General features: G+C 38.7%; 1 protein-coding gene across 11 annotated transcripts in view; it reads right to left on the bottom strand.

Moving 5' to 3' along the window:
• The window catches only part of LOC128741304 (nuclear receptor coactivator 3), a 365,971-nt gene that overhangs the window by 209,988 nt on the left and 132,312 nt on the right, over positions 1-23,671 (bottom strand). For all 11 annotated transcript variants that reach the window (XM_053837025.1, XM_053837024.1, XM_053837023.1 and 8 more), the window contains one exon: positions 9,101-9,222. In XM_053837025.1, the coding sequence (XP_053693000.1) occupies positions 9,101-9,129 (29 nt within the window). In that variant the 5' untranslated portion in view covers positions 9,130-9,222. The remainder of the gene's footprint in view (positions 1-9,100; positions 9,223-23,671) is intronic.

A 23,671-nucleotide genomic window follows, 5' to 3' on the forward strand; every position in this document is an offset into this window, starting at 1 on the left:
TCAAAATTCTTTCCCGCTTCCTATTTCATAGATTGAGGCCGTTGTAGGAAACTTTTGTTGGCGAATACCAGTGCGGTTTTCGAGAGGGACGCTCCACGGCGGACCAAATGTTGACCTTGCGACAAATCCTCAATAAATCCCGGAAATTCAACTTGCAGACTCACCATTTGTTTATAGACTTCAAGGCGAAGTACGATTCAATTAATCGAAATGAGCTATGGCGGATTATGCTTGAACACAGCTTTACAACAAAACTGATTAGAATGATACGTGCAACCCTTGATGTTTGAAAATCAAGCGTCAGAATAGCTGGTGAGACATCGGACTCCTTTGGGACATTAGATGGTTTGAAGCAAGGTGACGTCTATCGCATTTGCTGTTTCGCATTGCATTGGAAGGTGTTTTTCGAAGAGCAGGTGCGGTGAAAAGCGGTGTCATTATCGCGAAATCTGACATGCGGATGACTTAATTGATATCGCGGTGGACGCACAACGTCACTTATCGCCTTATTCGGGGGACCGCTCTTATTATCCCCACGATTATATTCACACTTAGGAAAATCATAGGAAAAGAATTTCCCAACGTTGGGAAGGTGATTAAATAATTTTAAGCGTTTGGTAGATTTTGTCTTTTAGGAAATTTTTATTAACAGAAAAACTGTCCTGATTAATTGATTAACAGTCCAGTTAGCTTCAAGGTACGATGCTGGTCTAACAAGTCAGTTATCGTATGTTCGAAACTCGGCTAGGCGGTGCTTCAATAATCAGTAGGATTGTTGCACTAGCCCCGTTACTGTAATGTACTCTAATAACCGGATTCTGTCGATAAAAATGGTCAAGTCTTAAGACGTTTATACCCAACGTTTAGCTTTGCTATTTTGATCATTCGGAAAATTCGATTTATCGGAGTAAAAGAAGCAGTAAAGACACCGAACAGATTTTTTTTTGCAAAGGGCGTTAAAGGAAAGTATGCTTTTTTTTTCGAAAAATATCAAACCTCAAAGTATAAATTTTATATTTGACTAACTGTAGCCCGCGTGCGTCGCCTCGCGTCTAATTGAGAGCGCTACGTAACACTAACGCTATGTAACTCAATGAGGTGCAACCACGATACTTTTGCTCGTCTTGAATGTAATCTGGTATGATTGGTTTGAGTCTTTGCTTGATGTGGGCGATTGTTACCACGAAAATATATTGCGCCCCTCGTTTTGGCTACAGACAAGGCTCTTATATATATAGACATATAGATTTTAACCGATTTTATTGGGTGTACCCCGTTAGGCATGCAGACCACAGGCATAATGTGCTGAAGGCATACTGGACGTTATGATAATTACACTAGGCATAATGCATGATAGGCATAATGACTGTTAGGCATAATGCACCGTAAAGTTTGCTTCATTTAGAATTGGAACAAACTTTTGCTCATATTGTGGCGCTCTTGGGTGATGGTTTTGGAAGTTCTTGGCGCCCACGTGTCGGAAATTTTGGTTAGTTTCACCTATATATTTTTGACATTCCGCCCAACGTCTGTATTTTGTAAACAAACAACATGGAAGCCAAAAAAAGGGAAAAAATTGTGCACAGTTATTTGGAAAATCCCTTGACACATTCCAGCGTGTCCCATTACGAAGAGGACCCAACTTTCATTGACATTTTGCTCCCGCTTGAAAAAAATACGTTGAATATGTGTACACTTCAATGTGCTCATTATTAAACGTTCTGTACGTTGATTGTTTTGAGAACTACGTTTTCTTTGTAGTTCAATAATCACTGGTTCATATCCAGTATAATATGAGTTGAAATATGCAGTTTTAAATACCGATTTCTTGGTGTATAAGTGCGTGGAATGTGTCCATTGTGGTCTGCATCTAGGCTAGCTAAACAGTTGAAATTGCCTAAAAATACCGTATGGCGTGTTATCAAACGGTATAAGGAAACATTGACGACGATTCGGAAGCCTCAAGTTAATCATCGGAATGGAACTGTCGACCGGAAACTGCGTGGTAAAATTTTGAAGACCATCAAGAGGAATCCAGGAATCCCAATCTGTCGGACCGTAACTTGGTCAGAAAATTCGGCGCTGTCCATAGTACAATGAGGAGAATTCGATTCCGGGAAGGAATCAAGTTGTATCGAGCTAGCACACAGCCAAACCGGACCATAAATCAGAATAGTGTGGCCAAAATCCGTGCTCGAAAGCTATACGACCGGGTGCTAACCAAGTTCGACGGGTGTCTTCTGATGGACGATGAAACCTATGTCAAGACTGACTTCGGGCAAATGCCAGGTCAAGAATTTTACTTGGCGATGGCTCGGGGGGTGTTTCCAAGCTAATTTCAATATGTTTTTGCCGACAAATTTGCACGAAAATTTATGATTTGGCAGGGCATTTGCAGCTGTGGCAGAAAAACGAAAGTTTTCATTACAAATAAGACAATGACGTCGGAACTGTACCAACAGGAGTGTCTCCAAAAACGAATTTTGCCATTCATTCGATCCCACCACCATCCCGTGATGTTTTGGCCAGATTTAGGAAGCTGTCATTACAGAAAAGTCGTTCAAGAATGGTATGCGGAGAAAGGGGTCCAGTTTGTTCCGAAAGGCTGGGCAATCATGAAGAGGAGAGACTCAAGGCAAAGGGAAAAGTTGTCAAAGACATCAATCAGATGAAGACCTGATGGAAAAAGATAACCAAAACGATGGACGAAGAAAGTGTACGCCGCCCAATGAGCCATATTACAGGAAAGGTTCGAGAATTCCTTCAAAATCATGACGAATAATTTTATTTTTTTAAAAAAGTATGAAGAAAATGCTACATTTGTGTAAGAAAAGATCTTAACTTCAATAATAAATAACTGAAATACACGCAACTGTTTTTGTTCATGGATGGTAGGTATAATGAGCGGAACGCATAATGTATGGCGAAATAAACATTTAGCATGTTTTGTATTAACTACCTGCTGTTATGACCTGATAACGAAGTACTTAGTTGGGTTAAGCAGCATGCGATTCGACTCGCACCAATTATCGCAAATATTAGGTTGTTGTTGAAGAAATAATTCATCGAAAGTGTTATGGATTGTGTTGAATAGCTTCAGATCATCCGCAAAAACGAGTTTCGGACATTTTAGTGGTCGGATTATATCGTAGAAATAGAAGATAAACACTAAAGGGCCCAGCCGACTGCCTTGCGCAACCCCGCAAGTAGCGGGGAAAGCATAAGAGATCTTGTTACCGGTTTTTACGCTCAGGGTTCGTCCCGTCATATAAGATTCCATCCAGCTTAACAGATTGCAACTAAAACCGAGCCAAACCGTACCGGTCAAAGGCAGCGGACAGGTCTGATACAGACCTCGTCAGTTTGAGATCGTCGAGTAAAGCTGCCAGTTACATAGGTTGAGAAACAAAGTAGATTCGTAGTACATAACCGTTTTAAGATACATCCATGTTGTTCATGGCTTGTTGGCAATCTGAAAATATTGGTTTAATGACGACTAACTTGAATAATTTTGACACAACGTATAGCGCTAAATTTCCTCGGTACTTATCCACATTCACTCGATCGGCGTAATTAGAAGTATTCCAATACTAGAAGTATTCAGAATACTGTTGATGAAACTTTTATTTTGTTTTGAAAACAAAATACACGTACGTGACGAATTTTTGTTGTAAATGACATGTTTTAGAAAATTAACACCAGTTAGTCATATATGCAAGGAATGTTTTGTGGCTTATTTTCTTTCATAACATATGGGAATTGTAAATTATTTCATTTGGAAAAATCGCCTTCCTTTTCAATGACTGTTGATAGACGCTTCCGGAAACTACTGCATGCACGTTTTACCATATTTCGATCCATAGGCGTCATCACCTCGATGATCTTAGCTTTGAACGACCTAAGCGACCTAAGCATGGTGTGAGACGTCCTATTGGTATCCCATTCGACGACACACCACACAAAATAATCCAAAAGATTGATAACAGAACTGCTAGGGGGCAAATTTCCTTCTCCCAAAACCCCGGAACATTTTCAGCAAGCCATTTTTGTGTTTTGTTGGCATTGTGAGCAGGTGCTCCGTCTTGTTAGAAGATGAAATGACGGCCACCAGCAACCTCCTTCATCCACGGGACAACAACATCCTTCAGAACCTTCAGGTTCTACATAGGCTGTTACCTTTAGTCTTTGTTCAAAGAAATACGGAGGCTGGAGACTACACCTAGAACCATCACATGGGTCGGCAACTTTGTTGACATGACGATTGGAACCTGACTACGATCTGGTGCAAGCCACCTGTCATTTTTTCGATTCAACATTTGATCCTGATTAAAGTTTTTTTTTTATCGGAGAAAAAGATGACAGAATCATTACGATGAGGATGCTCAACCGACTCAGAATTTTTTTAGCTTTCTTCAATCGCCGTAATTTGGTCGCAGCACTCATAAATTGACCTCTGCGTAGCGCATACGACTTATATCTAAGGCTTTTGCCCACTACTCGCCGGATTGAGAAGTCCGAACACCCGATTTCTCGAGCCATAAACCTCATTATATCACTTTCCCGAGCCTTCTTTATATAGTACTTTGTTCTTTGTCATCTTTACGCTTGCTCCGGCGCGCAATAAAACGACGACGGCTGACCGATTATTTTCTTGTTTCGACATCTTTCAGCTTACTCCACACTTTTTAGGTTTCGTATTCTACTAAGACACTCCGAAAACTTTAGTTACTCCACACTGTTTGTTTACATCTGACACCCAACAGTATAAGCTATTCAGTACTGCCAGATATATCTGAATATTGTTTCGCAAGCATGAGAAATTGCTATTTGAAGTTTACTACAAAAATTCGTCACGCACCCTGTATAGTACTTTCCTCTAACAATTGTTTGGTTTGCTCAAAGTTCCTCGAAATTGAAAAGCAAATTTGTTTGAAAAATTTTTCATGGGCAGTATCTTCGGATAAGTTTTGCCTTTCTACTATATAAATATATAGTATAAAGGTATAGAAATCACTTGGAAAACCGGAAATGGAAAGAAGGTCCTGCGGGCCGAATGTTATATACCATTCGACTCAGTTTCGAAAACTGAGCATTTTCTGTGTGTGTGTATGTATGTGTGTGTGTGTGTGTGTGTGTGTGTGTGTGTGTGTGTGTGTGTGTGTGTGTGTGTGTATGTGTATGTGTATGTGTGTGTGTGTATGTGACGCTTTTAATCTCACTCACTTTTCTCGGAGATGGCTGGACCGATTTTGATGTTCTTAGTGTCAAATGAAAGGTCTAGGTGTCCCATTGGTCGCTATTGAATTTCATACTGATCGGACTTTTAGTTCAAAAGTTATGTATAAAAATACGAAAAATATGGGACTTCATTATCTCATAGGTCTCTTAACCGATTTGAACAAAATTGATTGCATATGAAAGAAGAGCCTTGCAAACCCTTAACTTCCAAATTTCATGACGATTGGACTTGTAGTTTGAAAGTTACATAAAGAAATGTGAAAAAATAGTATTTAAAACATATTTATGTAACATATAAGCATTAATTTAATGAAAAACATCACACATTTTATGATTATTTGAAAATTACTGCTGAGATCTATCAAACGAAACCGAGTTATTTAAAATCGGACGCTTCATTCAAAAGTTATTCAAACTTTAACACTTAAGCACCGTATATTAAACCGTTAAAACGTGTGAAATCAAAACATATCAATCAAATGTTGATTGTATTCAATGTATGAGATGTGTGTGATGTATGTGTGTATGTATGTATGTATGTATATATGTATGTATGCGATGACAATTTGCAATTTTAAAATTTGCAATGAAATTCAAGAAAAGTGAGAAACATGTCAATTGTCTGAAGTTTTTGAAGCCTCTTAGTGGAATACGAACTCTGAAATTAAAGAAAAGAAAAAACTTTTACCGACTAAATTCCACTATTTAATATTTATTCGCGACAGATACGTATACGCTTTGAAATAAGACACTGATGAAGTCTGCACGTCGTAGGCGAACTACGTATCTGTTGCAAATAAATTCAATCGAAAAGTTTTTTCTTTTCTTTGATTTCAGATTTCAATTGTCATTTTCTTCACTTGCTGTTACTCACAATTGTACAAGAAAAGCAAAAAGCGAAGAAAAGCAGTTTATTTAAGCATGTAGGTATAGTGGTGTATTGAATCAAAAATACAAGTTAGTTGATTTTTCCAAATAAATTTATACAAATTTCAAACAAATTTTACGCAACTTTAGATGCTCTTTTCAATCAGTAGATACTAGAGCTTAGAAATGTTATATGAAAAATAGGAAGTAAACGTTGCACGATAGTAATTTTGTAATATTTGTTTTCGTTTGTGACATTTTAAAGGACAGATGTCTTATGTCATGTATCATGTTTTAATAAATAAATCAAAAAAAAACAAGCACTGGGAATCATATCGATCGTATTTCCCATTCTCAAGCATGTTTATGGTGCAGCTTTGGACCTATTTTTCGACCTCGTCTTGTTTTCCTAACCCTCTAACATTGTAAAAACGAAGCGATCAAGCTAATGACTATCTTTTCATGAAAGTACATTCAAAAGACGCTTAAGTTTTGATTTTCATGCAAAAATAATTATCTGAAGGAGCGCTAGCTAAGAAATAGTTCCATTTCTCGTTTTCATATCTAATGCTCTATTCAGTAATTTTTGTCTAATTCAGATATATTGCAAAATTCAAGCCAAGCAAACTAATAGTAAAATTTTGAGATCAATCATTTTGTTGTAGATATCCTTTTTCTTCATAAGTGAAATATAATAATAATTTTTCTGAACTCTTGTTTTTCAAAGATGCTAACTTTTGAATGCATGGTATTAATATCAAAATATCAAAAAATCTGCTATGAACAAATACTTCATATTGTCAATTCAAAACAAGTTTCGTATGTGGCTCTGAAGCCCGAAAGTTAAGGCCGACCGATTATAAAACTAAATAAGGTGTTCATCAAGTAACATAAATGACGCTTACAAGTATTTACGCACCCAAGGAAAGGAAATATAAATATTTTACGCAATACGTTGTGAATTTTACTGGCAAATAAGGATTTCGAGGAATACGGAACGGATATGTAAAAATATAGTCAAGTTAATTGTTGATGTTCCTGAGAAGATAAATATTCATTATTGTGGCAGTAGAAAGGCTAGGTCACGCCTCTAGGTGGATTAATTTGGGTTTTTTAATAAAATATAGCGCATCGTTTTACACTATTAGGGTAACCGTGACTGTAAGAGTAATAATTTTTTTTGTATTCTCAGGCGTACCCAAAAATATTATTCGTCAGAAACGAAGAACGCGCTAAAATAAGCAATTTTGCTGAATAAAGTAACTGTCTATCTCTTACTGTTGAATTATCATTCACTCAAAAACAAATTCTGCTCTATAACTTTGTACACAATCTTTATATTGCTTTCAAATGTTTTACAAAGTTATTGAGTATGTTAAAATACACGTTTTCTCAAAAGAATGTTTTTCGCTAGGATGTATATTTAATGAGTTACAATAGACACTGCGAAAAACAAAGCAGTTTTCTTCTACTAAAGACCCACGGTGTAGCGAGTTTTCCACAGCATTTCATGCCAGCATCAGAAACACATTCGATGACGACGGCTAGGTAGCAATCTGACCAGCCTAGGCACTGCTTGTTGCCGGTCACTCATACACAACACGGCGGCGGCGTCTAGGTGCACATTCGATGACCAGCAGTATCACAAACTTCGGCGTCCAAGTGTTGGTGATGATGCACAATCATAGCAATTTCTGCGTGCATCAAACACTGTCATCATCGAAACCGTCATCGACAACATCGTTTCGATATAGAGCTCGTCGTTGCGGCATGTAATTGACGTGTACTGATGGGCCAGCTAGCTAGCTAGCCAGCCAGCCAGCCATATGAGAATGCATCTCGAACGGCTGGCTGCTGCGCTCGCTGCAATGACCGAGTAGTGCGGTAACAATAAAAGGCAGTCTGGAAGCTGTCCAGACACGATTCGCCGGACCGGGAAGGCCCTCAATTACATGGCGGATCGTGTAAACAGCGGAAGCTATTGCTCTGTCAGGCATACCGCTATGGAAAAGACTAACGAATAGCATTAGCACTTGAATAAGTAATTTATCCGAGCAAATCATTAAATTCGAATCAGAGTTGTGTTTTTTTTCACACGAACTGAGGAACAAAATTGAATGCAGTTCCTTTCGTTTGTAAGACACTATTATAAGTACTTAGATTGTCGCCAACATAACCAGATATTTGCATCCTTACGTACGCGAGCAGCCGTACCCCGTACCTTCACCAACCAAAACAAACCGCATCGCTAATAACAAATGCATGCTTCAATTTGATTTGCATCGTAAATCGAGCCGGCTCGGAACGCGCGCTCGCTGTCTTGCCCACTTGGCGATGCACAACAGAGCTTACTTGCAGCTTTGCAGCTGCCTTCGGGACCGATTTTTCGCTCACAATGCAATTTTGCCAGCAAGCAGCCTCTGCCACCGGTATGAGCTGGTCAGCATCGGAACGAGACGAGACAGGCAACAGCTCAATTGAAGCGATGACTATGACGATTGTGCCGCCTCCACACACCGACCGGTGCGGTCCCACAGCGAGCGAGCGAGTGAGCGTTTGAAAACACGACGCAAATGGAGGGCCTTCGAAGCCGCGCAACATAAATCCGATAATCACGGCCCAGTCGTTAAGCGCACTGATTAAAATTAAGTGCCATAATATTTCAATTATCCGCACATCACTTCGGCTAATGGAGCCAAACGATCGGAAGTATCCTCGGAGCGAATTTTGGCGCGTGCAAACAAACGGACGGGGAACGGTCAAGGTGCTTCCGAAGGTTCAAAGCTAATCGAATCACCCCCACCGCACCCACCGCCACAGGGAGGAACAGGGTTCCAAAGCGATGATGTAATCTACTGTTTTCAGTCCGAACGATAACATTGATTGCAACTGCATGCAAGTCGAGTTCTAGATAGGTCGTGCTACTGGTGGTGAATTGCATCCTGCAAAGGATTCCGGCCAGGCACTGGAATGGGGTGTGTGTTCGCGTACTTACCCTGCATTTTCAGCCGCAGCAATGGACATGTGGGGCTCATCGATGAGTTGGAGGGGCGAGTGGCCCTGGGGAGGCGCCGGGGGAGCTGTTAATCGCTCCGTGGTCGCTGATACGCCAGCCACCTGCAATTGGAATACGGAAGGGAAAACGATTCGGTTAGCGATTGTGGGGAAGTTGATAAAAGTAATTTCATTTATTTTGTTATTAATATTAAGTAGGTACTTGGGCATAAAAAGGGCTTTCTGTGGTTCCATATATTGACGGACAAATTGTAGACTTCTCGCGTAATTGGTCCGCGCGCCTAACGCGCGCCGTGGCAGTGAGTTTTAATGATAATGAATTAACTTCGAAGCACGATAAATGTGCATTATCCTAACTTTACTGGATCTGTTTTTTTATTACGAAACAAGTTTCTATTTAGGTTCTTAAATTACATACCCGACGTTATGTCACTGTGTCAGTGCGCAATTCGATGGTATAAATGGGGACATGAAATAGGGCTAAAATAACGTGGGAGCATACTTTTTATTTATATTTTCTTAAAAAAATGCTAAAAAACGCAGTGCAAAAATTTACCGAAACAAATTTACCATTAGATTTTTTGGAAAATATTTAAAACTAACGTCCGATAGAAGAAATTTGAAAAAACTAAAACTGATTTAGTGACCATTCGTTCATGAGAACACATATACCAAGTTTGATGAATACCCGTCCAGGCGTTCCGGAGTTATAGCGGTGCACCAAATACGCAAATATATAACACACATTAGAGGTATTCACGTAGCGCTTGCTATGTTTCCAAATTTTCTATCACATATCCAAAAATTTCCGAACTTTCTGTCACATATCCAGGAACAACAGTAACCGAAGAACGTTCTCTCGTTTTTATTGACCGTCGGTCTGTTAAAATTAATATTAATTGATGGAGTTCTATTCCGAGAGGTCAAAGCACACATCTCAACGTATCAACCAGGATTTGTTCTGGGCGGACCAACTACCACAAATAAAACACAATTTATTTCGCGCTTTGCTCAAATAGATACTGTTTATTCAAGTATAACAGCAGCATTTGATCGCGGAGACCCCTTCATTCTATTTGCAGAAATCGAGAGCCTTAGTATCTCTCCCAACATAATCGAATGACTGGAATTATTCCTTATTGGCCGCATCTTATCTGTAAAAATGGAAGGCCATGAATCATGATCCCTGACGAACTTCTCTGGTGTACCACATGGGAGTAATTTGGGACGATTGCTATTTTTATTATATTTCAGCGATGCCTGTAATATTATACCATTAGACTTTGTTGCACGTTCGACAGCTGATTGTATCGAACTTCAGTGACGTTTGAATGACCTTAGCGACATTGGATCATTTGAAATTTGTTGATCTCTATATTACGCAGAGAGTTCAATTCCTTGAAATTATTTTATATCTGGAAAATTACTAAGCAAAATAATTGGATCCAAAATTTGGAGCTCATGCACCCCGAGCAGGAGCGAAGAGCAAAATAATACAAAAACAATATCAAACTGTGCTATAATGCTATATTTTGTTATTGAATAGATATGGAGATACATTGATAACACATATTGTTATTGAGCAGATATTTAAAACAGTGGTTGTAAGATGAGTATAATAACTGATTTTGTTATCATACCTTATTTTGGCCTTAAAATGACATTCGATATATTTCATACAATTTTTTTAATGATTAAAGAAATTTTAGATTATAAATATTTTATAAAAGGATTTTTTAATATCTCATATACTACTGCATTTGTTATGCAATAACTTAATAATACTAAAATATGTTATAACTAAAATAGCATTATAACACAGTTTGATATTGCTTTTACATACATTACATACATCGCTCCTGCTCGAGAACTTCGGTGGAATAAAATGCCGCTCCTGGAAAACCATGGTTTTCAAACTTTATGTACCTTTTTCTCAGAAACTACACAACGTATTGGAACAAACTTTTTTTTGTTTTGTTGGTAGTAGCTTGGCAAAGACTTCAATAACTTTTAAGGGTTGTAAACGAAACACAGCCGAAGAAAAAAGAAGAAGAAGACAAAATTTTATTTTTTCAGCCATCTTTTCTTCTTCTTTATTGTTTTTCTCAGGCTGTGTTTCGTTTACAAACTTAAAAAGTTATATAAGTCTTTGCCAAGCTACTACCAACAAAACAAAAAAAAATTTGTTCCATTACGTAGTGTAGTTTCTGAGAAAAAGGTACATAAAGTTTGAAAACCATGGTTTTCCAGGAGCGGCGTTTTATTCCGCCGAAGTTGTTCCACGCCGCACTGGAATGCTTATGTGTATGATCATTTTATGGCCACTTCCCGTGGTCGGATCGTTACAAATTTGGTATCAAAATAAGCGGAAAAGACTACAGAATCAAAATCTGAGATAAAAAAACAATGATTTTTTTTTTAAATTTAGTCGTTCATGTCCCCTTAACTCTGAATACAGTCATGTTATTGCTTTGTTATTCAAATAATACAAGTAGTTATTCTTTTAGCCTTAAGGGAGTAAAATTTTGATATTATTTTTTTTGTTATTTTACCAACTATGTCAGCCAAAACAAGACCAAATTTTGATATCAGTTTTTCGATTTCCAATAACACATTTTGATATTATTTTGCTATTCGCTCCTGCTCGGGACAGCTGTTCCCGTGCAGGAGTAAAGAGCAAAATGATATCAAAATGTGTTATGTAAATCGAATAACTCGTATCAAAATTTGTTATTGTTTTGGTTGACATAGTAGGTAAAATAACAAAAAATAATATCAAAATTTTGTTCATTTAAGGCCAAAAGAATAACTACTTGTGTTATTTGAATAACAAAGCAATAACATGACTAATTAGATTCCAATTTCAAGTAAGCCCGAGCAGGAGTGAAGAGTAAAATAATATAAAAACAATATCAAACTTTGTAATAATGGTATATTTTGTTATTGAATAGATATGGAGATACATTGATAACACATTGTGTTATTGAGTAGATATATAAAACAGTGGTTGTAAGATGAGTTTAATAACTGATTTTGTTATCATGTCTTATTTTGGCCTTAAAATGATATTCGATATATTTCATACAATTTTTTTTATTGATTAAAGAGATTTTAGATTATAAATATTTTATAAAATGATTTTTTAATATCTCATATACTACTGCATTTGTTACCTTAATAATACTAAAATATGTTATTCTAAACTCTGAATAGAGTCATGTTATTGCTTTGTTATTCAAATAATACAAGTAGTTATTCTTTTGACCTTAAAGGAGTAAAATTTTGATATTATTTTTTGTTATTTTACCAACTATGTCAGTCAAAGCAAGACCAAATTTTGATATGAGTTATACGATTTCCAATAACACATTTTGATATTATTTTGCTCTTCGCTCCTGCTCGGGAAGGCCGTCTCAGAAGGCACATAATTATTATGGAATACAAGCTCCACGTAATGTTTCAGGCCAAACCTGAATATCATCCATCAATCGGCCTTTTTAAAGGCCACCAACTAATAACTGCAGATAAAAATGAATTTTCTTGAATTGAATGATTGGCGATGATTTCGCATTTTGACAATTTTGGCATGACTTGTAGCACTAGTCAACTTTAAGTAACTGGTTTGAAACTGGTATGCAGTTGACGAAGTTAGCTTACTTAAGCAGCTAGCTTACAACTTGAAGTATAATTGTCTTACAACTAACATGCCCAAGTAACAATTTGGATTTTATAACACTCTTATGATGGTATTTAAGACCAAGATTGGTCTTGAAGACCACCATAAGAGTACAATAAAACTCAGATTGTTGCTTGGGATGAGGACAGCCAGTTGAAATATCAATTAACTAACGTCCTCTGCATCATACCAATTCCTTTCGACAATACACTTTACAGCTATTGGCAGACTGGACAGAAATACAATTGGAACTACGTAAAGAATTGCAAGCCACTAACACGCTAAAAAACTATTGAGAATTGCTGCGTCTTCAGCTCTGTTTCCGTGCAAGACAACAATTCCGAATAAATTCTTGTAGTATGTGAATGGAATCTGACAAAAGGAAAGGATGACCACTCACTTTTCTAGGACGCTTCACTTTCAGGACATCAAATTGGACTAGATCAAATGTTCAAACAATAAAATTGGTAGGAGAAACCACACCTGTTTTGTACTCTGGCGTACTTCCCAAGCCCAGATATCAAATTGGTATAGGTTTAAACGCCGTAAAGAATGTTCGCCCTGTTGGAACGGAGGATTTTGTTACTTTTTTGTAAAAGGAAACCTCACTAAACCGATGATGTGTTTAATTGTCGTCTCTGTCTGTGAAACAAGGTGATTATGATGAAAATATATGGGGAAATTTGGCCTTGAAACTTTACATATATTTTCACTATCAAGCGTTTGAAAAATTCATATAAATATGGTACTATAAACTTGCTGGACATTTTATTTATCCAACGACATATAACGTGTTTCGTTCAGTAGTATAGTAGTAATAAGCATTTGAAATCTTTCATTCAAATATTACACTTCTATTTTCGTTTCCACAAAGTGCTACCCGGTATAGTAAACAAAGAGGTAGCCCTACGTCGAAAAAAGATATTTTGATGTGGATTCCAATGGTGTGGTGCTTGCTCATGGCACACGTCTGTTTCTAGTAGCAGGGATAATTTTTTTGGTCTATGGTCATAGACCAGCATCTTCATTTAAATTTTCACGTGAAACTTATATTTTTTTTCTTTTGGTGTTCTCTCTCCTTCAGAAGCATTTTTTCGACAATATTGAATCACATCGTATAAAATGTAAAATTTTAGGAAGAAAAATCCCAAATTGTTCGTACATGGTATAAAAGGCTTTTTGAGAAATTTCAGAAAATTTTTAATTTGCGTAAATAATTTAAAATACACAATTTTTCTCATATTTTTCCAGCATAAAACTAGGTGAGATAACTCATTTATGAACCTGTTGACAACAGTACTAAACGAATTCCGCCTAATGTTCGAAGTCGCAGTCGTTAAGACCGCCGTCGGATAAGAAGACAAAATCGTAAAACTTGTCTCCGAATCATAACAAAGAAACACAGTCGTTACGTTGCTAGCATCTGATTAGCTGTATATAGCTATTCCTCATGCAAAGCGTTTTGAATTTAGCTCGACACCAACAACAGCATTTTCAGCGGCAGCAGCAGTTCTCTGGAAGCAAAAACCTCAGCTAAAAATGCAACCCCAAACCGCTGACGAATCCGATAGCCGGGGACAAAAGCAAAGCCGGGCGATGGTGTGTCCACCACTGGCTGATGTATGGAAATAAACTCCCATAAAATTAACGATTATCCAGAAAGCGATTTGTAGGTAGGCAGTAGGTAGGTACCATCATCGTCATCGTGCAGCAGTCATCCACCGCAAGTCCGCGGCCGCATGGATGGCGGTCGGTGACTATTTAAAGCTTTCAAGTTTACATCATTGTGGACGCCGTCAACGGCAGCGGTAAACCGGCAAGACAAGGTTTGACAAAAAAATTCACAAGACTATAACTGCATCGCTCAGCGAAAAGAATAAGCAACGAGACAACAACACACGGGGTTGAAGCATTCCTCCGTGCTGCCCGTTGCCGTTTTAGGTTTCATCATTTTATTAGGAGTCATCTTTTGTACCGGACCGGTAGGTAGGTAATTCATTTTGAAGAATCGCTCACCGCTCAATAGCATATTTAATTTCCCGGTCTCGTACATAGAAGTGGATGATTTCGGTGACTATCAAGGGGAGTGGGGGGGGGGGGTGCTGTGATGGGTTTCCCTGAACTTGATTCGCCTGGTTTGAGTATAAAGAATCGCTTATGTTGGTGAATGCAACAGCTAACCGACTGACTCTAAACGTGATACAAGCCAGACACCGCAACACACGCTCACGTGTTCGTCATGTTCCTCATGTACACACCATACTAGAACACCCGCCCGCTGCTGCTGCTGCATACTCTTGAGAATTAAAAACACCACGATGGTAAGTAAAGCGAGAGGATTCAAGTTGGATTATGGACCTTCTTGGCAGTGTGCGCTTCTGTTGTTCCTTTTTTCTGCTGCTTCATCGTGTGTACCCCTACATACTGTATCATTTGTGAGAAGGTGGGTTTCCTTGAAACCGGAACGGCAGCGGCGCGCGGTGGTGGTGTTGATTCAGCGCCGAGCCGCGATGGGTTCTGACGAGTTGCTTAATATATCAAAGGAAACCTTGCAGTACCAACCATCGTCCTGTTACTGACCAGCAGTTTCCCCCGTGCGATAATGGTAAACTTAATGGATTGCAGAGTAATGGTTAGATTAGTAGACTCATAGTTTAATTGAAAATTAACTGACAGTCGTCATTTTTATTTGCTAGATATAAAATGTTGATTAAACGACAGTTATCCCATACATATTTTTTGTGTAAATTTATTGTAATATCATACAATTACTTGTTAACCTCGACATAGACGAAATCGTAAAAAAATTAATTATGTTGCTAGGGAAGACACACTCAGAGACCGAAACGTTGTGCAGTTTTGAAAACATCATTTTTCAACTACACTAGATTATTACTGCAACTGTGGATCCAGCCCGAACCATTCGTTTCCCGAAGTAACGGTCATTTTTGGTCATGCCATTTTTTCACCTTCCGCCCGGCAAATTCTCATCGCGTGGCACATTAATATTCCCCGATGACAAACCCTTTAAATTCTTTCCTTCCAGCTAGTAAACGAAGACGAACAAGAATTCGCTTCGCCCTTCGCCATTCTTGCCGCTCTGCACTTTGTGCACCGCTGAATAGAAAGGCATATGATATATTACGACAAGTTCCGCAGGCAGCAATAACTCAGTAAACAAAGGCAACGACAACGACGAAGATGAAGATGACGACGACGACGAGGAGGACGGAAAGGACAGAGAAATCTTCGCTGCATCCAATGAATCCGTAAGAGCGTAACTGATTGCAATTTTTATTCATCCTGCAAGCTGCGACAATAGCTCGCTCCCTCGCCGAAGCTGTTGCAGTCCGACGAAAAGCGAAATCGTCGGTCGGCTTCGTTGCCGCACAGCATCACGAGGAACGGAACCGGGACGGGAAGAGGCGGATTCTACCGGCAGGCAACCGTGCGGTGCGCAGCCAAGCCAAGACGATGCATAATAATCATACCGCAATCATTCGGCAAAGGGTTTCTCCGCGTTTTCATCGTCTCTCTGATGTTGACGGTCCGCGGGACAAGCTGATCAACTTAGCGTCATCTTCATGCCGTCATCTCGAAAACGCCAAGCTTTTAAGATGCATTAAATAATTGTTGACCAATAGTTATGATGCTTCATTAACCGGTGTGCTTGAGCGTAATATGCAATTATTTATTTAATTTAAAAGAGATACTAGGTACATTCGCAGTACTTATTTTGTTTGTTTACCTAGAACATGAAAATGTGGTTGTTAAAAGACGGTAGATTACATTAATGGATATAATTTGATTCGGAAATAAAAGTTCAAGGACTGTACAGATTGATGAGTAACCTTTACCATCTTGAATATATGAAGCTAGAAACATTTTCTAGTAATGTTACACTGCCACAATAATTTCACCGTTATCTGCTTGACATCTAGAAATACCACTCAGGATGAGATTCAGAATTAACTATCAAGCATCGGCAATAGCAGAAAATCATCGTAATGTGCAGTTTCATGGAACAACCGCTAGAAGAGACCGGTTCGACCGATGCGGTTGCATGTCCGAACAGCATCAGCATATCATCATACCGATGCGATGCGGTGGTTTCCTGTACAACTTTTCTGGCACTTTCTGGTTTCTTGGCAGAACCTAACCTAGCGGCCGGTGAAGCACTTCAATGTTGCAACTATGTTTGCGCACAATCTGTCTAGATAGGCGATGTATTCACCATCATAATGCGATATTGACATAGGGGAATCAGTAAAAGTGGAAGTGCTGATAAAATGACAGCAGCGAAATACTTCTTGAGATTTCATGCGCACCAAATTTCAACTATGATTGTAAACGGCAAACTCACTAACATAAATCACATAAATTTTTCCCGCTGTTCTTACACGATGACGCACGCTTTCATGAATTGAAATGATAAACATATTGGCGACTACTGGCGTGCCCAGGTTGGGGTACAGTGGGACATGTGCCTCACATTCTCTGTAAAATTTACTGTGAAACAAAATAATTTCTGGAACGCAGAAGTCCGGACTTTCAAACTGAATCAGCCCCCAAATTTGCGCTAAATAAATTGCATAAAAATAGTTTCAGTTTCAAGTCCACCTTTAAATTAAATTTCTTGTTTAGTTTCAAGCTTAATTTAAGCACAATTTCAAGTTCAAGTTCAGCAAAGTCAAACTTAATACTTTCACCCACAGTTTCTACGAAACCGTCTTGTTCTCCTAGACATGAAGTGTTTCACAAAGACCGATCACGAAGGCCCAAAACTGCTCAATCGGCGATGTTTTGGCTTTCGGTAGAATAATATTGTTGTTATCACTATACCAGTATAAAATCGAATGCGTGTATGGGAAAGATGCCAAATCCAGCCAAAACAGCATCTCGCATTCGTGATAACGCAGGAAGGACAGCAACCGCTTCTAAAGGCACTCGTCCCGGTAGATCTTCTTACCGCGCCCACGGATGGCCAGCCAAACTGAGAAATTTTTGGCGGATTTGTGCATCTTCTTTTTTTTTACTTATTCAGAAACGACCAATCGTGGCAACTGTTTTGTGTACGCCCTGATTTAAGTCTCGTTGCCCATCACAACTGCGGTATCTCGGTTTCGTCTGCGGGTTTGGCAACCGTATTTTGTTTGTCGTTCCGGTTTGATGTCCTCCGGATAAACACTTAGCATTCGGCATCTTTCGTCATCTTTTGTACAAACCAGATGGAAACATCCACATTCGTGACCACATTGTGAATCGAAAGTTTCGGCGGTCGAGACTGAATATTACTTGAGCGCTCGGCTGTTAATCGTATAACCAAGATTATGTCCAACCCTGAGGTCTGAGTTCGAAACCACATCCATGTTCAAGTCAAAGTACAATTCTAAACTCAAGCCTTGCAAATCATAGTTTTCATATTTAGTTTTAGTTTATTTGACGGATTAAAAATAATTCGCCATTCTTTGAATAAAATTTTCAAATTTAGGTTAGGCAAATAATTTTTAAAATTATCCCCCCCCCCCCACTCCCCTTCCTACGAAATTGGTTTTAAAAATCAGAAGGCAGCAAAAATTTGTTGAATCTGGGTAAAACTTTTTTGTATAAAATCATTTGTCTGTGGGCTTTATAACCTAAAAAACTCGCCAAATGAGTGTCCGGAGTGTTAACGCTTCTAGCACGAAACAGAAGTGGAAGTTCAAACAGTGTAATTTCCAAAAATCGACGAAAATATATTTGTTTCGATTTTTTTTCTCTTTTGGTAGGTTATTGCATGCAAAATTATACCGTATATTTAATAGGTAAGAACAGATTTGGTTTTCACAATTACTTTAAGTAAATATGCTTAAACTTTAATCTTTTTTTGCATGATTAAAAATTTTTCATTGCTTTTTTTGCTATCCCCTTTAAGTTGCCGGACATCGGAAGGACGAAACCTTTATTAAATAGTTGGTATTAAGAAAAACGAAAAAAAAAATTGTGACAGAAAATAAGACAGAAAGAGAAAACATGAAAAAGAGTAAGAATGTAAACGTGATTAAAACTAGCTAAACAAAAAAGAGTGCGTAAGGTAAAACGTGACAACACAAGTAACAATTCTAAATCCACTTGGTTTTACTTGAATTTTTAAAGGTTTTACTGCGGCATTAATCATTACCTTTGGTTTCATTGTGGTATTGCGCAATACCAAGAGAATACGAGTCCAAACACACTTGTAGCTAGCTAGAAAACCATAATAAAACTGTTAATAAAGCAAATTTATTGTGGTTGCTTATATTACCACGTTAAAACTTGTTGGCTGCCCCACGTCTCTTACAAACTTGCCATACGTGTGGCGTATCAATACAGTATGGCGCACCAATCGAAATTGATCTTATTACGGTTGCTTGACAAACCGCAATAAATCTGTTAGTTATATAGAGCTGTTAAAACGGTAACACTATGACCAATTAGATTTATTGCGGCTATTATAAAGAATATTACAGTTCAACACCGAAATCATTTTTTTATGCGAGGCCATATTGCCATATTCTAATATTCCGTTTCCGCTCGGAAAGAAAAATTTATCAAAACGAAGTGTTTTGCAGAAAGAAGGTTATTATCACTCGGTTTTCCTGTCACAGAAAGCAACGAAATTGATTTTGCTAGAAATTGACATTGACTGACTGAATATATTTACCTATCATGTCAATATGCACGATAAAATTTAATGCGCAAGTGCTGTAAACCCGCTCAGATAGCTTCATTTATTTCATTTTATTTCATTTCATTTATTCATTGTCCAGTAGCTTAAGACATAAATCTTTTAAAAATTTGCTAAATCCGATTACCAACAGTTATTACACAATTTTACAACTTAATTACTACATATTACTACAACTACATTGTCAGGATTTTTCCCCCGAATTCAAAATAAAATTAGTCTCGGTTCCAAAAGTCGATGCAGCCTCTCTTGAAATTTGCTTCCGACGATGAACGTTTAACAGCGGGCGGTAACGAATTCCAATTTACCACGCCTCGAACAAACAATGAATTTGCGTAGATTGTCGTGTTATTGGCTGGAACTACCAAACTCTGCAAACGGCGTCCACGGGTTTGGATAAGCCTCCTATGTAGATTACTAGGAGACTGTGTTTTTAACAGATTCCTCAGGAAAACGCATGACCGATAAGCATAAAAGCATTGTAAAGGGCACCCAATGAGGTTCTGCTGAAGGTGACTCACATGGTCATAGCGGTCTCACGCAACAGTTTAATGCGACGCGCAGACGATTTAAGGAGCTTGCGCTGGGACGAATGTGCAGAACATCGCCAAACAGGAAATGCGGCAGGATCAGGGATTTGAACAGATTCAGTTTGGTGGCAGTCGGTGCGGAGGGTGTGCAACAATACAACGTTCGTAGACTAGCATAAATCTTTCCGCATTGCTGCGCTATCAGACCATCCCACTGCAAATCATTTTGGAAGATAAAACCTAGGTTGCTGGCACTTTCTGACCATTCGATGCTTTGACCATCCAGTACAAGTCCAGGTGCTGACAAATCGGTACCTCCGACTCTACGACGTCGACTTGCCATGAATAGAGCTTTACTCTTGGCTGGATTCACAAGTAGTTAATTTCGTCGTGACCAATCCGCAACTCGTTCCAGATCAGCATTCACCATTCTGACTAATTCGCGCGAACAAGGGCCAAGCTTACCGACATAGAGCTGCACATCGTCGGCATACATTTGAATAGAACAGTACTTCATCACCGTAGGCAGATCATTTATATGGCAGCAAAAAAGTAATGGGCCAAGCACTGAGCCTTGAGGAACGCCAGACGGCACTTCCATGCTACGTGAGCAGCGATCACCACAGAAAACTGTCTGTTGTCTAGTGTTCGACATCGGAACGAAAATTGAAGTCCGGGTTCCGGTCCGGTCCGGTCCGGTAAAAAATCGGAACGAATTTTTTAGGTCCGATTTCGTTCCGGTCCGATTTAGCTCTGTTCCGGTTCCGGTCCGATTCCGGTCCGGAAGTCCGAAATTGTCCGGATGCAAAATTGACCAATTTTTAAAAAATAGGTAAATGTCAAAGGCAAAGCTTTGAATGTGTGGAACCTTCCGTAACTACTAAACGCTAACCGGCCTGAAACGGATAATTTAAAAAAAATGGAAATGCGACACCATTAACTGATGCTTGGTAGCTTACCAATCATGGAATGGTACACTTTTAGACATGAAAGTCAGCTTTTAATTAAATAATTGCCTGTCAATCGCCAGTTTATGTTCTGAATCTTTGAATTTGAAAATTAATTCAAATTCGCGATTTTTTATTTTCTCAGGAAACTTCCAATCAAATTTTACAGTTTTCTCGGACATCACTTGCTTCAAAAGTTTATAACTTTTGAACAATTTGTTTAATGAAACGGCAAAAAATTCTTAGCCACTTGACAAAAATACCAGTTGGAAAAAATATTTCTCACGGTGGTGGAAAACTCCTGTAGAAAAAAAAAATCACTGCAGTGAAATTTTTGACACTAAAGGGCCAAACAGAATGCTGCGTCAACGCGTCCGTCAGCGTTATTCTGACAGTTTTCCCATGGGTTTACTGTCAAATTGACGCTGACGGATGCGTTAACGCTGCATTCTGTTTGGGCCTTAACAGATAAATGAATTATCTAATAAGAAAAAAATACAGTGGACTCTTGGAAAAGTTAACTCTCTGAAAAGTTAATTGTTCAGAAAAGTTAAGCGAATATTAGCTCCCATGCAACACATGCAATTTTTGCCTTAACTTTTCTGAGAGTTTAAATTTTTTGGTTATCCAAAGCGTTCATTCACACACGTGTGGTTTCCTTCTATCTTTAATTCTCCTTTTTCGATTTCTTAACGCCTTTTCACAGTTTCTTACAGAGTCTCATCATAACTGGGATTAAATTAAACTCTTGTACCGGACAGTTGTAGCAACAGTTCAATACGGGCACATGCTTTTCTCAGGATTTTTGATAACATACTGGAAAAGCGCAAACTTAGATTAAATTTTAAATGCTAAAGAAGGAACAGCAGGGACGAAAAATAAACGCGAACATTACCAAAACGTTGGCGTTGATTTCGAAAAATCAAAAGTTAACTAGTATAACCGACTATTTTAAATTTACTGAAAGGAACTAAGTATTATTCCATAAAGAGGTTTTTTTTTCTTTTTTTCGGGTTATCTAACTGGTCGCTTAATCTTCTATACCTATAAAAATGGATTTCTGTCTGTCTGTCTGTCGGTAAGTTCCTTATAGAATCGAAAACTACTGAACCGATCGGCGTGAAAATTTGCATTGTAGGATTTTTGGGGCCGAGGAAGGTTCTTATGATGGTCAGAGACCCCTCCCCCCACCAAGAGGGAGGGCTCCCATACAAATCAAACACAAATTCTGCATAACTCGAGAGCTAATCAGGCAAATAGATTAAAACTTGACATAAGGGTATATTTGGAGATAATTTTTTTTTAATGGTGCACCCTTCTTCTCTTTAGGAGGGGAATTATGACCCCTCCCCCTTTAGGGGAATGAAATACAAATTTCCTCATAACTCGAGAACTAATCAAGCAAATGGAACCAAATTCGGCATGTGGGGGATTTTGTAGGCAGGATTTTTTTGTCATGACTTTTCCATAAAACATAACAGACAATAACAAGACCACCAAAAACTTTCTGCAGCCCCCCGCAGAAATCAGCTCTGTCTAGGTTGATTTGTTTTCCTAGGTCTACCTCTATTACTTTCCTTCAGTTGGATCCGAACGAGCGACAACGAGTGAGGAGAGGATCACCCCGAGGATCGAAATGGTACTTTTCATGAAAAGGTTTTCCGTGAAATGGGACATTCCGCGTAAGGTTTTTCGCGAAATGGTATTCAGCGAAATGTTATACAATCACGGCGCATATTTAAGTGCTATCCGCTTAACAGGGGGATTGTTTTCTACTTTATTGTTAGGAAAAATTGAAAATTTGTAAATTAAAATACCCATGCTCTCATAGTGACGTAACTGCCAAAATGAGTTATCTTAGGTTGAGCTCCTCAGAAACTTGCTAAACTCGAGATTGTGACAGATTCACGATTTATGTACAACACATTTTAATTTGTGGCAATACGAAGTTTGCCGGGTCAGCTAGTAGCATATAACACTCTGCGCTGAGCCCTTTTGTGATGTTAACAAAGTGTCAGGGAGACCTCAAACATCAGTTATACCTGACGAGGCAGGCAATGTCGCCCACTTAAAAACAGGTAGAGTCCCAAGTCCGGCCCTGCGTAGACTCCATGAACTGGCTCTAAGATCTCTCTGCGAAAGGCCGGAATGCCATATTTGAAATATAATGATGACGATGATGATGATAATGATGATGATGATGAGAAGAAAAATGATAGATCGAATTTGTAAATGTGCTTTGGACTTTTTGTACTACTTGAGTTAGACTAATCTCATATTTTTATTCTTGACCTTGAAATGCGGTCATACTTGAGTTGTAAAATGTAGTATAGTGAAGTGGAGGATTCGTCAGCCCCGTCTGACACCGGTCATGAACCGCGCGGCCGCTTTCTATTTTCTAACACAAACAACGACAAATGAACTAATAGGAAAGACAAATTTCGGAGCATTGGCGGTTATCAACTTATCAGGGCAAATTGAATCTTTCATTCCCCCAGCATTTATGCACTGTCCCAAGATACACAGTAAATTGAGCGCAGTACAACTCGGACGTTCGCGGTAGTCGACAGAAGTTTTAGAGCTTATAAAGCTTTATAGAGACGCACCCGCCTTCCTACCCTCGAGACCAAAGAGCTAGTGCAGTAAAGCTGTGGGCTTAAACGTCTCTCTAAGACTCAACCCCTCCCTATCG

The sequence above is a fragment of the Sabethes cyaneus genome, chromosome 3, assembly GCF_943734655.1.
Source record: "Sabethes cyaneus chromosome 3, idSabCyanKW18_F2, whole genome shotgun sequence".
Classification (NCBI taxonomy): domain Eukaryota; kingdom Metazoa; phylum Arthropoda; class Insecta; order Diptera; family Culicidae; genus Sabethes; species Sabethes cyaneus.